The sequence below is a fragment of the Juglans microcarpa x Juglans regia genome, chromosome 2S (assembly GCF_004785595.1).
Source record: "Juglans microcarpa x Juglans regia isolate MS1-56 chromosome 2S, Jm3101_v1.0, whole genome shotgun sequence".
NCBI lineage: Eukaryota > Viridiplantae > Streptophyta > Magnoliopsida > Fagales > Juglandaceae > Juglans > Juglans microcarpa x Juglans regia.
The window spans coordinates 30,285,151-30,302,617 of record NC_054597.1 but is presented as its reverse complement, the minus strand read 5'-3'; the positions used below and the strand labels follow the sequence as shown (position 1 = coordinate 30,302,617).

The window sequence follows — 17,467 nt, the reverse complement described above, 5'->3', positions numbered from 1 at the left end:
GAGAGGAAAGACCTTTTAGATGTGAGGCCTTTTGGGCAATCAGAGATGAGTGCCACAAGATTGTAGAGGAGGTCTGGAAGGGAAGTGGTCTGGCACAAAACAAACTCGATCTGGCTATTTCAAGGCTGACCAGATGCAAAGATAAGCTTAAAAAATGGGGCAAAGCAATAGCAATTGGCTCAAGGAAAGAACACCAAGTCAAGAGGCAACAACTATCTGATCTACAGAAGGCTAATATTGAGAATCTAACAGAGGAAATAAGAGCCAAAAAACAAGAGTTAGATAAGCTGCTTGAGGAGGAAGACAGAAAATGGAGACAAAGGGCAAAATAAAAATGGCTGAGGGAAGGGGACAGAAACACAAAATTTTTTCACTAATGTGCTACACGAAGGAGAAAAAGAAACTTCATTGGGAGAATTATAGATAAAAATGGTGAAGAGGCAACTACAAAGGAGGATATAAGTGCAAAATCTCAAAACTTCTTCGAGGGCCTTTTTACTACTTCTAGCCCCAAAGACATTCTTCTATGCTTAAAGCACTTAAACAAAACTGTCACTGCTGAAATGAACTCAAAGCTTCTTAGAAAGTTCACAAGGCAAGAAGTTGAAGAAGCTCTCTTTAGCATGAACTCCCTGAGTTCTCCAGGGCCAGATGGCTTTCCACCAACTTTCTATCAAAACCATTGGGGCACGATTGAACATGAGGTTAGTGAAACTGCACTTTTCCTACTGAATTCTGATGGCCATTTTGATTCTATTAACTCTACTCATATAGCTCTTATTCCTAAGATAAAATGTCTCTCAAAAGTTTCTGACTTTCGCCCAATTAGCCTCTGTAATGTTTTGTACAAGATTGTTTCCAAAGCAATTGCCAACAAATTAAAGTTTGTTCTTCAAGATATTATCTCCCCAACCCAATCTGCCACAACTGGAACTTGATTTTAATTATGTGCTTATGTTTATATATCTCAACTCTTTCTGCATGTATATATATAGGTAATGAAAAAATATTACCATTAGGGATTGCTTTTATATATAGCTAACAGAAAAGCTGATATTGTATTGATGGTGAAGAATAATGAACCACGTTCTAATAATTATCTACCGCTACTTCTAAGTCAAAATTTGAATAAATAATTTTTTAGAGTATATATAGTAAAATATTTATATGTGATAATTTAATTTGAAAGATAAAATTTAAAATTTAAATAATTAATTTGAATGATGTGCTCTATGTCAGCTTGAGAATAAAATAACTATTCTTTTAGCAAAATCATAAATGTACTTAAAAAGAATTTATAAAAAAAATTTATTTCTCTACATGTCAATTATTGATGTGTTAAAAATTATGAAATTTAAAATTTAAAAGAAAACTGAAAAAATAATTTTATAAGTAAAATAGTATATTTAGGACTATTTTTTTTTTATAGCTAATTTTTTGGATTTTTAATTAATTTTTGAAATTAATTCTGCAATTTGCAATTGTCTTTCTGTTCATTTTTTTGTAAGCTATTCTTTCGGCCGTCTATCACGTGGCTTAAAGTCCAAATGTCAGCGAATGATCAAAAGTACTTGAGAAGTCGCAACTAAATCCCACGTCATCTACTACCTGTATAAAAAAAAACATATTTATATAATTTTCTTAAAAAGCTAAAAACTATGAAGAAAAAACTATAATGATTTATTTTTTAATTTGTACATGTTCAATAATATTTTTTTAGATTTTCAAGATTTATATATATATATATATATTTTTAAATAGTAGATCATAATGTAGCATTTCTAATTATGCCAAGTGCCGGATTCTGATTGGTTGACACATGGAAACTTCCTCCTTAATTGGTAAATATGATGAAATTTAAAACGTAAGGATTTAATTGCTAAAACTAAAAATCTAGGGATCGAGCTTAATTTTTGAAAATCCATAAAAATTCAAGAATTGAGTTAGTAATTTTTTTATTTTTATTTTTATGAAAAACTGAGTTTGTAATTAATCGTTTTATTTATTTCCTATATATAATTTGAAAAATAGATATTCAAGTATCTAAAATAGATTGGTCCGTTATTAATTATAGAAATTCAAAGAAGAAACAGATCATAGAAACCCGAAACAAATTCTTCGAATTAATGAAGTTAATTCTGTTATATCTTAAAAAAAATTTGAATTGATAAATATAACAAACAAGCTAACAATATTTCAAATTAAATTCTAAAAAAAAATATATTTAATTCTTTTAGGCCCTTATAAAAACACATTCCCCACCCCAAACTTTATCATCATCTTTCACTAAGAAAATTAGTACTACGTACGTACTCAAAATGAAGATAAAAAACGTAGTTGGAGCCATTTTCTTGATCATGATCAGTACAGTTTTCACCCAAAACTTTGCTAGTACTGCTTATGCTCATGAAGATCAAGTCGATTCTTCTCACTATCAAGTTTCTAATTGGGATCCACCATCTGATGACTTTGGTTGGGTTGATGAATGTTTCTCGGATTATCATTCAATTTTGCAATGTGCTTTGAGGAGCGGTTATAATCCCATTGATGCTGCCAATGGCTACAAATTCGATGTAGACTCGGAATGTTGCAAAGTTCTTAAAGAATTTGATGAGGATTGTGTTTCTGACTCTCCACGTTTTGATGATCTATCGTATTCTTTTTCTTGGATGAGGGATAGTTGTCGTCGTCATCACCACCACCACCATCGCGGCCACGGCCCCCGCCGCCACAGTCCACCAAGTCCTCATTCACCTTCTCCCAAGCTAACTCCACCTCCTTCCACTCCAAGTCCACCTTCTCCCACCCCAACTCCACCTTCATCCACTCCAACTCCACCAGCTTCTCCCACGCCAATGCCACCTTCACCCCCCACCCCAAGTCCACCTTGTCCATGAAGCTTCAAGTCAGATATGAATATAATGATTGTTTGTAGGAGAATAACTTTATCTCATTTAAATAAAATGTCGTTGTAGGAGTTTTAGTTAGTGAATTAAGAAGAAATTCTAGGAGGTATAAATTTGATCTGTTTTCTCGTTGGTGATCCTATGTAGTTTTTTTTTTTTATAATATATAGTTTTTATTTCTATAATAAAGCTCTATTCGCTTTCGCAAGAGCTCGATTTGTTTTTCTACTGAGACTATTACTTTTTTCCTTTGGTGCTATTGCAGTTTTAATTTTCATTTATAAGCTTATGCAATTATCTTCACGATATTCTTGCACGTCGACATTAATTACAGTTTTGTAATAAATTGGATAAAAATTATTAGCAGCTTAATCATGGCAATTGCTTTAATTTATATCATGAATCTTTTTACAAGATTCATATTAGTTTCATTTTAATCATGGGAATGTATAAGAGACCTCTATACAATTAAGGTTTTTGCAATGAAAAATGTCGTTGCTAATACTCAGTTTTTTGTTGCAAATAACTAATTCCATTAACGATTTTCCTAATTCTTTGATCTATAGTCGAGAATACCGGTTGGGCAAAGCTTAATTTCAAGGAAATATTTTTTCATTGGAAATAGTTATCTTTTGTAATAAAATTTATCGTGGGAAATTGAATTTATATATAGTTGTTGGTATTAATTTCACAATAATTTATATATTGTTGCAACTACGTAATCCATTTTCAATGATAGCGTTATCGTCGCAAATATCTTTATTTGCAACCAATTTATGGTCGTTGCAAATATGTTTATTACAAATGAGATACTTTTCGTTGCAAATAACTACTTGCGACGAAAATAATATTATTTGCAGCGAATATATCTTGTTGCGCGCAAATAGTCTTACATAAGATACAAAAAAGTTTACAATATCACGTGTGCTCTTCATTGTATAAATAAATATTATGCAAAAATGCCATTAAAACTCACAAATTATCTCATGCTATGCCATAATTTGGGTATTATGGGTTTTGTATGAGATTGCTGAATGATTAATTTATGCTTGTTCACATGTAATTAACAGACTGCATGATTGTATTTTTTGGGGCTGGGAGGGGGTTGGGTCTTCAGTTTTCTTAGACCTTTAACAGTGGCTTAATTTCAGATTGTATTTTTTTTTTTTTATTTCTTTACGAAAATGGGAGTTAATTATAGCTTTTGGGTTTCATCTAATATTTGTGTTGTTTGCAATCTTTCGGGTTGTATTTTTTTTAAACTTTTTTTATGAGGAGGGAAATTATTATAACCTTTTGGGTATATTTTCACCTCCTATTTTTTCTATAATCAAGTTTAGCGTTTTTATTAAAGTAGAGTATTTTGTCTGGGATGTGGATTCAGATATACAGAGATAGAAACGGGAGGGAGATACCTCCAAAATAAATATAAAAAGAGAAAATAGAGGAAGAGAGTGATGGGAAGGTTCTTGTGAAGGAGGGGATCTCATCTTTCCTTTTCATGATGAATTCTCTCGTATAAAGCTTGTCTTTGTTTTTTTGGGATGTATGTGTGGGAGTGATAGAAACAAAGGAAGAAAGCAGGAGAGAAAATAAGAGGTATATAGATCCCTAAAGGAAACTTTTAAAAGCCTAGTAGGTGTTACAATTAAATTTCCCTGAAGCTAATTAACTGATATTTGTTAGCTATTCTCATATCTACTGTTGCTTCCGAGTCGGCATTTAGCATTAGAGGTCGTGTCTTAGATTCATTCCGTAGCTCATTGGCCCCTGCAACAGTTGAAGCTCTTATCTGCACACAAAATTGATTAATAGCTCCCTCCATTAATTATGACTCCCAAGATGTAATGAAAGATGCGGAAAGCTACAAGTTATAAACTGGTAAGATTCATATTTGAAGAATATTTTTATATAGTCATTTCAATTAATTACATTTTTAACATAATTTTTTTTATGTAAAGATGACTTTGATGAATATTACTTGAATTTTGAATGTAGAAATTTTGTTGTTTTCAGTCTTGTAAACTGGGATTATGCCCATGTAGGACCAGGTACACAACTTATGGTAACATAGTTATGGACTAATGTTATATGTGCAAGAAGAGGTGAGAGTTGTGAGATAGCTAGGATCTTGTGGAATGAAGTTTTTGCTCGATTGGGTTTAGCTTGAGTTATGCCGGAAAGAGTATGTGACTTTCTAGCCTCGTGGAGGGGTATTCGGGGCAACTCTCAAATTGCATCCATTTGGAAAATGATACCTATATGTCTATAGTGGTGCATTTGGAGGGAGAAGAACGCAAGGAGCTTTGAAGATCAAGAGCGATCGATAGAAGAGCTTAGCAATTTGTTTTTCAATACTTTGCTTCATTGGTCGATTGTAATTGATTTTCATGGCATGTCTTTTTATAAATTCCTTGTATCTCTAAATTAGCACGTATAGGCGCTGCTCTTGTATATGTCCCGTATACTCGGGCATTTTGCCTTCTTTTGATCAATAAAATTTTATTTACCGGTAAAAAAAAAAAAAGTTTGGAAATGATGCTCACTGACTCGGGATGAATAGCTGCTGTCAATTTCCAGGGATGTTTAGTTTTGTATATGTAGTTTGTTTTGCATCTTGATTAGTTTGTCTGGGAAATAATTTCATTTTATGATGTAATTAGACCCCTAATTACTTTTATGTTTACGAAGTTCATTTATTTCTTGAACAAGTTTAAGCTTATTTAAGACTGCAAGTTCAGATTTTTACCAAATAGAACCGCTATGTGCCCATGACAACAGCAGGAAACTCTACGAGAATAAAACTGACTATAAATGCTAACTTGCCACTCAAATTGTAGTTATTTCTATTTAACGATGCAGCCAAACACACTATTAGTTGCATTTTGATTCAAGTACTCTCTCCCCTTGTAGTTATATCTTGTAAAGGTTGACCTTGAATTGCCAATCTATTACGTCTAGAATTATGGGTTCCCTTGCAAGCATTAGAAATCGAGTAACATTGTAACAATCAATATCCTTTAAAAAAGCAAAAGATGGAGAGGAAAAGGCAAGCAATCCAATTTAGTGATGAATAGCTGCCAAATTTCAATAAAATTATCAAAACACCCAAAAGGCAAGGATACAACCTGAATGTTTTGAGCAAGTATATTCAATCCATAGATTATTGCAGCTGTAGATCTTTTAGTTTGTATGATGCAATATGCCATGCAGTTTAAGCAAATTCAAGTCAGCAACATTAGTAAAAAAGTCATTAATATTTGAAATTTCACAACCTCCTGTACCAAATCACGAAAGAGCATTGAAACGGACCATTTCAAATTTTTGTATAGAATAGTAAAATCTTTCTATATATATAGATTATTTAAAAATAAAAAAAACCTACATTGGATTAAAAAAACCTTAATTGTAAGTTTTTCCTCTCTCGTCTCCTACGAGTAGAGGTTTTGTTGGTCCTGCCATCTAGTGCAGGGTTTGGTTTTTCTCATTGATATTCATTATGGCGGAGGAATTAGAAGGGCTTAACGGAAAGCTATCTTTAACAGAATCGGAGCAGGAGATAGTTATTGTGGATGCCGATTTGGTGAGTAACACTGTAGTGAGATGAGAAAAATGTTTGATTGTGCAGCTGCTCACGTTACGCAACTACAATCAGGAGGCTTTTAAGCAGATGCTTAGGAGAGTTTGGCGCCCTTTGATCATTCTAGTACCTTGTCTTGATCATTCCATTTAGTGTAGCAAGCCAGAAGTTGCAAATGTTGAGGAAATATCCCACATGCTAATGTTTTACTTAGTCAGATACCAATATTTATGGATTCTATGATAACATCAGATAATATTTCTATATTTCTATATTCCAATATCAATATCACTAGATTGCAAAAAAAGCAACCAAATGATGAGTGTCACGATTTTTCCAAGATCAAGAAAAATCATATATTGCATTTGTTTTTTTTAAAAGTAAACGTAATTCATTAGTGTGTATTTTAAGTAAACATGAAAAAAAAGTTGTACCCAGAACTTGTTAATAGTGATCATCCTCCACATTCTGAAAGCTGTCAATGATCCGCAGTAGAACTTGTTAATAGTGATCTCCCTGTCAATCAAATTCTCCTGTCAATCAAAACAATGAGAGAGTTACAAAACAAAGAAAGAGAATTAATTTGAGTACAGGTAGAAAATGGTAAGAAAGTATATATGTATAGATCGAAAAGAAATGAGAGGGATATTATATATAATGCCAAATCATATTTCATAACTACCCTTTTACTTTTATTCTTGTTTAAGAAAATTTGATTTTATAACTTAATTAAAAGCTTTGATCAGGTTGCATGGGGCTCTCACCTGGAAATTCATATCCTTGAATGTGATTGCGACCAATCATTATGTTGGGGACGCGAGCCACCTTGAGCCATTCTTTTCCTTCTTGCCTTGCCAGCTCTTTCTCCAGCAAATGATGACAGTTCTCTATCTGTAAAAAACAAAGGGAGGCAGGGAACCCCTCTTCTGGCATGTACTTGAGCTTTGGACATTTACGGATCTCCAATTGTACAAGGGAGGTAAGATATTGAAACCCCTCCTTGTCCAAAGATTTCAAATTTTCAAATGAATCGATCTTAAGACTGGTCAGATTGGGGAGCAACAACTCCCCAGGAAAGGATTTCAATTTTTCAAATGAATGGATCTTAAGACTGGTCAGAGTGGGGGGCAACAACAACTCCCCAGGAAAGGATTCCACATTTTCTGATTCGCCGACGATATTCAACCATGCAAGAGAGGAGAGTATTTGCAAACCCCATCCCTTCCAGTTTGCAATGAGTTTCTTACACCTACAGATCATAATTTCCTTTAGATTGGAAGGCAACCCCCCTTCTGGAAACGACTCAACTTCTGGACAATCTCTTAATTCCAAAAAATGAAGAGACGGAAGGAATAGGTGCATCTTATCCGGCATTGACCTCAAGCTCTCACAATCATCGAGGATAAAGTCTGCAAGGTTAGGGGCACGCAATCCTCCTTTTGGAAAAGATACAAAATTAGGACATCTCCGTATTTCTATTTCCGATATCACTAAATCACCTCCATGTTGTTCCAAAGATTGCAAATTCATGCACCCATTGATTATAAGCTTCTTCAAATTTGGAAATAGGTCTAATCGAAAGGACGTCAGGGAATCACAACAATCTGTCAAATACAATTGATCTTCAAGGGATGAATATTGTCAGTGCATGGGGAGCTCCAACTTCTTACAATTGTCGATCTCAAGTGTTTTCAATGTTGAGATTAAAACTACCATGGGAATGGACATGAGCGAGGAACACCCACTGATTATTAATTCTCGAAGACAACTTATATTGAAGTTTGTTATTCCATCATGCTCATATTGTTCTGCAAGTGTAAGAGATTCTAACTTACCGCATCCAAGTATTTTTATATGGGTAAGTACGGAGAAAGAGTCTATGAGGAGCGAACCCTCAAGACGTTGACAACCACTGATCTCAAGTTTGGCTAACGAATGAAGATGTACAGGCAACCTTCCTCTCAGCTTGGGGCACGTCACAATATATAACTTTTCAAGTCGAGGAAAAGATCCACCTTCATTTTCATCACCAAAAGGAAACCATTTCTTCCAATTCCGCATATTCTTCAACCTTAGAGACTTCAACATACCAAATGGCTTCATTGTAGAAGAATTATTTCCATAAAACTCCGGTCCCACTGTAACAACTCCATCCAACCCGTCAATAACGAGTTCATTCAGAGAAGATAGCTGCCCAACAGGTGGCAAGGCACACCAATATTTGCAATTACTTAAGTTCAACCTAGACAATGAATGAAGTCCTAGTCCTATCCAATCAGGAAAACCTCTCCCGCGCGCCGTAGTAGTTGATGGTGAGACTTTTCAAGTTTCTATGGGGCTGCAGATTTTCAAGTACACCTCTTTGACTTTCCGTAATACCAAGTACTTCTTCTGGAGGACACCATTCTAACACCAAATTCTCGAGGTAAGCCTTATCCTTCAAGCTTGCATCGAAAGCATCCTCGGATGATCTAACATGTTGGAGATTTTGAATAAAAAGTTTTCCCCGAAGATTTATTAGTTTTCCCAATTCTCCAATGCGAGACCCACTGTCCTGTTTGTTGACGAAAAAATTTGTCAACGTCTGGAGACATTTTAATCTACCCATTTTTAACGGCATCTCCTTTAATTGTCTAGTATTATCAATTTCAAGATGACGTAAATTAATGAATTTCCACATATCTCTTGGCAATCTATCCAAATCCAGACACCATGATAACTTCAACGTTTGCAAATTGCACAAATTATATATGGAATTGGGCAACCCTTTAATACTTAAGCCAGAAACATCCAAATAACGTAGATATTTCATCTTGAATTGGGATCGGGCAACCCTAGGGAGAGAACTCTTAAGCACATTAATGTTGTCCTTGGAATTTTGATTTTCTGAGGCGTGATTGATCCTTGAAAATCTCGTGTAAGGAAAGTGCGCAATTGTTTGCACTTTTGTTTGGCCTTTAAAAGATCATCTTCAATATCATGGGGTTTATCCCAATTTTCAGGGAAATACGATACATAGCGAGTCATCTTCACAATTTTTTTTAAACTATCAGTACCAAATTGCCCAGCCTCGAATTTTGCCAAGTCGTTGACAAGATCATGCATGACAAAGCCTGACTTAGTTACACAACTTGATTGTTGAAATAGTGATCTTGATACGAGAGAATGGAAGTAACGATTGCCAACTTCTTCCATAGTTTCTATTTCGGATTTTTGCAAGAAACCTTCCGCCATCCATAATAAAACTAATTGATCTTTCTTAAAAATATAATCTTTTGGGAATATCGAACAATAAGCAAAGCATCTTTTTAAATATGAGGGGAGATACTTATAACTTAACCTCAAAGCCGGAAGAATGTTTGTCCCCTCCATGGAAAGATCCCATAAATTGCTCTTCAATATATTCGTCCATCTCTCGACACTTGATTCAGACCACAAGAGATCGCCAATGGCTTTGATTGCTAAAGGTAGACCTTTGCAGTTTTTCACAATTTTTGTACCTATTTCTTTTATCTCTGGATCTGCGTTGGAGCTACCATCACGAAATGCGTGTTTTTCAAAAAGTGACCAACAATCATCCTTGGATAATAGCTTTAGATGATGAGTTGCAATTGCCTTCATGGCCAATGCAACGCTTTCATTCCTTGTGGTGACAAGGATCTTACTTCCTCGAGAACCATGGTGCAAGAGTTGGCTTAGGAACTCCTGATGAATGGGTTTCTCACTCCAAACATCATCCAAAACAAGGAGAAATTTCTTCCCACTCAAATTCTTCTTTAGTGTAACTTGAAGCTGCTCTGGATTCTCAAATTTAGGACAAGGTAACGAAGTTGCTGCCTCTATAATAGATTTCTCTACATTGGGCATAACAAATTCTTCTGAAACACAAAACCATATTTTAAGGTCGAAATGTTGTTTCACCCTACTTTCATTGTATACAAGTTGAGCAAGGGTAGTCTTGCCGATTCCCCCCATGCCAACGATGGCAATCACGCACATTTCATTCCCCCCCGCATCAGACGAGAGCAATAAGTCAACTACTTTTTTCTTATCCTCACCCGTACCAAAAGTGTTGGACTCTAAGACATAAGAAGTGGTCAACCTTTCAGGATATTGTTTTCCTCCAACTCCTACTTGTAGACCCATAAGATCCTTTTATTTTGCTAGATGTTCTAGTCTATCAAATACTACCTCTTGGATCTTTGGCTCTAGGCAATGGATAAAAGGATCAAGGGAAGTACTAGAGATGAAGTTTCGTACCTTACCTGCAACACGTTTGAATTCAACAAGCAACTGGCGTCGGAGGGCTTCAGTAGCAATCTCATCCAATATGTCTTCTGCAGTATAGGCAACATCTTTTAGGTCATCTATCCACATTTTCACATCAGGATTTGTAACTTCCTTTTCTTCCGCGTCTTCCAACACCATATTCATCGACCGCAATGATATCTCCACCTTCTTTCAGAGTTCATCGGTTGATTTTTGTCTGCAAATGAAATCAACAACAACTGGAGAAGCCATTTTATTAAATATGACTCCAAGGAAGGAAGAGAGAAATGCCATTCCCACCTCAGCCATGTTTTTCTTCTTCGGAATGAAAGAAATCAAGGGAAATGAAGGAAGGTTTTTTTAACAAAGAGCAAAGCGAGATCAGGTAGGTAACAAGCTAGCTATATGTTGCTTAATTTTTATATAAGTTGAAGATGAAAAGAGATCATCTTACTGTAATAAAATTAAATGGGAAAAATGGCTGACGAGGTTTAATTAATTAGGTAGTCATGATTGACATTTTACCACCATTTAATGCATTAAATATCTCATAAAGGAAATCATGCCGTGGGTGCTAAGTGGACCACAAAGTCCGGAGGGAACGAAGACTCAAAAGTATATAGTATAAAATTAATAACTACAATTTACTTTAACAAGATTAATTATCTAGAAAATGAATTTAAAAAAACTGATTACACAGCCTATACTTTAATATCCAAAGACAAGAAGTATTAAATTAATAGTGTAGGAATTTTTATACGATTGGATAATGGAAATGGAATCTTTAAAAGTTCAACGAGCAATCTCTATAATTGAAGACCAATTAACACGTACTCGTCAACATTATTGCCAATCTCTTTAACCCGACAACGCTATCTTATTTTGCCTGGAATTGTCTTCTTTAATTTCCTGCTTTTCTACTTTTGTTTTGTTCTTCTTTTCCTTTATACATTTGTCTGTTACTTTGCACTTTCTCTGGTCTTTGATATTTGATCATAGATAGATAGATAGATTGTCGTTCTAAGTGGGCCTCAAAGTCCGGAGGGAAAGAAAGGAGAGTCGTCTAAAGTGTATTTACTTAGATGAACATGATCCTCAACATTTTTATCTAAATATATTATGTCACATTATTAAAAGTTATAAAAAAAAAATTGCGATATTTGAAAATAAGAATTGGAGTTGGGACTATGTCTTTGGGTGAAAATGTCTTATTTTTTATATATGAGAAATTATTATTTAGTTTTTCTTTTCGACATTTCAAAATTTCCACAAAATCCATATATCATTATATTATAGAGAAGGAAGAAATCTGGATAAAAAAGAAATTACAATTGATTGTTTCTTTTAACATGGTTTCTAAAAAAAAAAATAGATTTTAGGTTAAATGTATTTGATTCTTTTTTTATTTTTTTTAGCAATTCTCTTAACTATACCAAGATGACTTTAGCTTGGTTTGTAATGTTTTTTTCTAAATTATTTATTAAAATAACGTTTTTGTCAAGTCAATGTCTAACTTACTTTTTGTTTAAATATTTGCGTGAACAAATCAAACATGATTCAAAGAAATTTTGTCTACTTGACAAATTCGAGGAAAGCATGCCTTGTTTTATTTTATTTTTTATTTTCTTTATTTTTACTTTGAATTTATTGCATACTTCGTTATCGGTGGAGTGAATGCTGCCAATTTTCACTCTTTCTTTTCTTTTCTTTTTCTTTTTTAAAAGAAAAAGAGCTTTGAGCAGACTCATTCATTGACTAGGAAATCAATAATACACTGAGGTGGATCCTCCGTGTTTACAATATAATCTGAGATAAATAAAGCATCTTTAGCCAACTTATGCGCCACTTTGTTTGCCTCTCTTCTAACATGCCTAACTGACCACTCCAAAAAATGTACTAGTAGAGCTTGAGTATCCTGAACAATCATGGAGGAAGCAGACTTCTCTTGGTCCTTGGCCAACAATGCTCTGGTAACCTGTTGAGAGTCTCCCTCAATTATTACATGAGATAAACGCAGTTGAATTCCAAGCTTGATTGCTTCAAAAGCCCCACACGCCTCTGCTAGTAAAAGGGTTAGGGAACAATGGCCTATTCATCCTTAAGGTAGCAATCATCAAGCCTCTGTGATCTCTTACAACCACCCCAAGTCCAATTATGCAGTTAGTCTTATCTACGGCTGCATCCCAGTTGATTTTGTAGAGTCCATTTCTCTTTAATCTGTTCTATAATTTGCAATCTTGCTCTCGAACTCTTAATGAGTTAGGTGGGTTGGAGGCCAATATTTACTCATTCAAACACTCTCAATGTTTAAAGAGAGTTGAGCTGAGATGATATAAAATAAGGTAAGAGAGTTGAAAATTAAATAAAATATTATTATAATATTATTTTTGAATATTATTTTTGTTTGAGATTTGAAAAAAATGAATTGTTTATTATATTTTATTTGGAAGTTTAAGAAAATTGTAATAAATAGATAAGACGAGATGAAATGAAATGAATTGAGATAATTTTTTAATCCAAACAACAACTTATTGATTGGTCGTGAACTTTGAATTTTGAATCTTATCATACATTTCATTGAAGAAAAAACCCATCAATAATGTTTATGCAATGTTGATAATTTCAGAAAAAGAATCATTCCTTGGAGATGACAGTTGTTCATGTAAGACTTCTTGAATTCTACCGTCTTTATGCAGAGTAGCCAGCCAGAAGTTGCAAAATGTTTGTCATCAGAGATTATCTACCGCCGAAAGAAATGGAAACTTGGTGGACATTACCTTTGAAAATGAGAGAGATGGCAATCCAAAAAAGGAAAACACTACTCTCATAGAAGATTTTTACCGAAATTTTATACCAAATCTTATTTTATTTTTATTTTTATTTTTACTTAATAATTAAAGAACTTTTTTTTAAATAAATTTATGATTTTTTTTAATTTTTCAAAAATGTTTAAAGAATTTAAAAAAATGTTCGAAAAAAAGTTATATATATAAATTAAAAAAAAAAAAATCTAGCCGATCGGTGAGGATTCTTGGTGAATCCTCCGTGGATGCAGCACCAGAAAAATACATGTTACCACCATTTAATGCATTAAATATCTCATAAAGGAAATCGTCCCTTGTGGACTACTAAAGTACTCTGGTCTGTTTTTACAGTTCATCTCGTCTTATTTAATTATTATAATTTTTTTAAATTTTTATAAAAAATATAGTAAACAATTCAATTTTGTCAAATTTTAAATAAAAATAATATTAAAAAAATATATTCTAACAATATTTTTAAAAAATATTCACTATGCCCACAATACTTAATATTGGCTTCCCCTTCCCTATATAAATGTGTTTGTTGAATAATTAGGTTGAGGAAAAAAATAATTGAAAAATAATAATTTTAAGTAAAAATAAAATTATTAATTAATATACGAAGTGTATTTGTAAAATATAAAAAAATTGTAAAATATTATTAAAATAATATATTATTTTAACTATAAAATGACTAGTCCAGTGTGAATTCACTTAGTCAAAATTTAATGCTATAACCAAATTTTAGAATTCTAGCCAAACTTTAGATTTGGTAATGGCTAGGTCATTACCAATACTCTTAGATGTTTGTCATCAAAGATGATCTATCACTAAAAGAAAGGGAAACTTCGTGGACATTGCCTTTGAACCTCCTCCACAAAATTTTTATCTCAACCCTTTCTTTCACAACATTAAAATTATCAACGAAATTTTTTTATAATTTTACTTCCACTCCCACCTTAGCAATATTTTATTCTTTAGAATGAAAGAAATCAAAGGAAAAAGAAGGAATGAAGGTTAATAATGTAAGAAGCAGAGAAAAAACAAAGATTAGGCAATGTTTGGTTATGAAGCATTGATGAATCATAAAGTTTGTTACTCCTAAATTCACGTCATGACAAATCAAAAACATGGTTGAGAAATTTCGTTTTCATGCTTTTCTACTTTTGTCTTGTTCTTCTTTTTCCTTTTAGCTTTTCCCTCCTTAGAAAATGAAAAGAGAGAATGCCTTTTGCCTTTTGCCTTTTGCCCCATAAATTCGTAAAAATAAAAAAACTAAATAAACTAGCTTGAATTTTGCAGAGAGATATATGTATATCTCGAAGTTTATAGATTGAGCAGAGCACAGAAAATCATATTGTAAAGCAATTTTTTTTTTTTCCAAAGTTCAGTGAGAATAGAACGAAAAATGCATTTGGTTTTAGTAAAAAAAAAAACAGAGAGAGAAGAAGAAGCAATTGATAAGAAATAAACACCTTGATTTAAAAACACACTACTTCTTGAGACAAGGGTATTGGCATTTTTGTGCTTGGATTTAGGACACATATCCCAACAAACAAGGATTTGGTACATGAGATTGTTCAACTGCTATGTGAAGAATGATCCGGATTGTACAATATTTCTATAGAAACTTGGAAACGTTTGTCAATCATTACCTACTTTGAATGCTCAGATTAATAAGCATGATTATAGAGATTAGATAGATGGCTTCCATTTATGCAGCATTCCCTAAAGTGTTCTAACTATTCCATTATTTCATCATTTGGGATCATGGTTTTTGGGGTAAGTAGAAATGCTTATTAGCAAAGCCCAAATGATTCACAAAAGGTTTTAATGATTCTAAAAAAAAAAAAAAAAAAAACATTCATAAACCCTAATATATCGTGATTGTTTCACTTTAACTGTTTTAGCTAAATTTGAAAAGAAAACAAAAATTAGAAAGAACAATGTTATATCTTCCAGAATTCACAAGACTTGCTTAATCAGTGAAGATCATTTGATCCAGGTGCAACTTATAAACATTATAAAACAAAAAACTACATTCTATCATGAACTTACCCAACTCAACCCATTCTACTCAACAATATTCCAATTGACATGGACCTCTTGATTGTCATTTCATCTAAACACCCGATCGAACTGAGTGGTTTGAACTTTGAGTATGTGAAGCCCCCATCAACCATGAGATTAGCTCCGCTTACATACCCTGCTCCAATTTTAAGGTCCATTTTATGCTGCAGATGCTCCTCTCCTCTATCTCCAATGAAAAGCATCTAGCTACATAGATTAATATTCAAACTTTGGAGATGCCATGCCTACGCTTAATTCAAAACATTTGAATTTTTCTTCTCACTTCTAATGGGATTTCTATGACTTTCTTGCTAGGTTAGTATTCCCTATGGAAACTTGAAGATTCATGAATATTGAACTCAAATTTCAACCATAACAACTATATCATTCACGGATGATATATAAAAAATTTGAATTATAACTTTGATTCACGCAATTAATCATTATTTGAAAAGTTGACAACTTTAAATTGCTACAAGTTAGTCTTCTAATAAAAAAATTAAATTCGAAGTGAGCATGCATTAATCAGGTGATTGTTAGATTTCAATAGGGACATCTGAATCTATCTAATTTAGAGGCAATTTAACAACTAAACTAATTTGTTGTTTAAATGAAAAATTATGAATTTTTTTGGATCAATTAATTTATGATTTGACTTGGTATATAATATACCAAAATTGATAGACTTCGCATTTCAAAGCAAGCAGAAAATAAGGGATAGGATTTGGTGTATTTTCACCTTTTTTTTGTTAAAACCTCCTTGTGGCTAGTGGAAACTGAATGTGGATGGTAGTTGTCTTGAGAACCAGGCAACTATGGTGGACGTGGAGTGTTACAGGATCACAGGGACCACATCAAGGTAGGTTTTCATGCACAATATGGCTTCGAAACCAACAATGAGGCTGATCAAAGCTACCGATGGCCGCCGAGGGCTCCCTTCTACAGGGGGTCCCCCCTGCAGGTCCCCGTTCCTTTGTAGATCTACTCCAAGCATCGCCTCAGCCTCTCCCAGAAGTGGAGGTAGCGATGAGAGCCCCAAAAAATCATTGACGGAGAGCTTTGCTTCCTCTTCCCCTAGGAAGAAGTCAACAAAGCGGCTTCATCATTTAAGTTCTCAATGGTCATCAAGTTCCTGCGTAAGAGGCCTTCTTTAGACAGGATAAGAGCTTTCACTCGAACAACATGGGACCTCTCTGGTACGTGTCTAGTATCCTCAATGAGAAGATTTCGTAATGTTTTTGTGAGAATGATAAAGGAAGAAGATTTTAACAAGACATTTTCCAGAGAATATTGTGAGATGGAGGGGGTTCCCTACTGTGCTTTTCAATGGACTCCTGATTTCAATGAGGAGTCCGAACCCCCTTTGGTTCCTGTCTGGGTTTTTTTACCAATATTGCCTCCGCACTTCTACCACAAATCGATACTCAAGATCCTCACGGCAGGGATCAGAAAATTTATCAGACACAATAACTCAACTAAATGTGTCACTGATGGAGCACGAATCTGTGTGGAAATGGATGCCTCCAAACCACCGCTCCAATCCTTTTGGATTGATCACCCAGGAAAGCCATTGAGCCGACTACAAGAAGTGGTCTATGAGACCTTGCTCGCTTATTGCACAACATGTAACCAGAAGGGCCACAACCACAACACTTGCAGGCAAAATGGAAAAAACTTGAACACAACAGAGGAAGGGGAATCTCGAAAACGCACTCTACAGGAATACCATGTCAAACAACCTACCATCTCGCTAGAGGATAAACTCGGGGAGCAGGAGATTCAGCTGGAAGAACAACCTACGGAAAACGAAGGGACAATGGTGAAATTTTTGGAGGACGTAA

The 17,467-nt window shown here is 34.0% G+C and overlaps 2 protein-coding genes across 2 annotated transcripts; both read right to left on the bottom strand.

The window, feature by feature from the left end:
- Window positions 1–6,817: 6,817 nt before the first annotated feature.
- Window positions 6,818–8,700, bottom strand: LOC121253153 (putative disease resistance protein At3g14460). The gene is made up of 2 exons (XM_041153091.1): window positions 7,251–8,700; window positions 6,818–7,019 (listed from the first exon to the last, which is right to left on the bottom strand). Exons 1-2 carry the CDS (start codon window positions 8,014–8,016, stop codon window positions 7,006–7,008), a joined length of 780 nt encoding a protein of 259 aa, XP_041009025.1. The 5' UTR covers window positions 8,017–8,700; the 3' UTR covers window positions 6,818–7,005.
- Window positions 8,128–10,920, bottom strand: LOC121253557 (putative disease resistance RPP13-like protein 1). Its single transcript, XM_041153558.1, has 4 exons — window positions 10,752–10,920; window positions 9,827–10,565; window positions 8,772–8,957; window positions 8,128–8,728 (listed from the first exon to the last, which is right to left on the bottom strand). The coding sequence occupies exons 1-4, from the start codon at window positions 10,918–10,920 to the stop codon at window positions 8,128–8,130; spliced, it is 1,695 nt and encodes a 564-aa protein (XP_041009492.1).
- Between the last annotated feature and the right edge of the window lie 6,547 nt (window positions 10,921–17,467).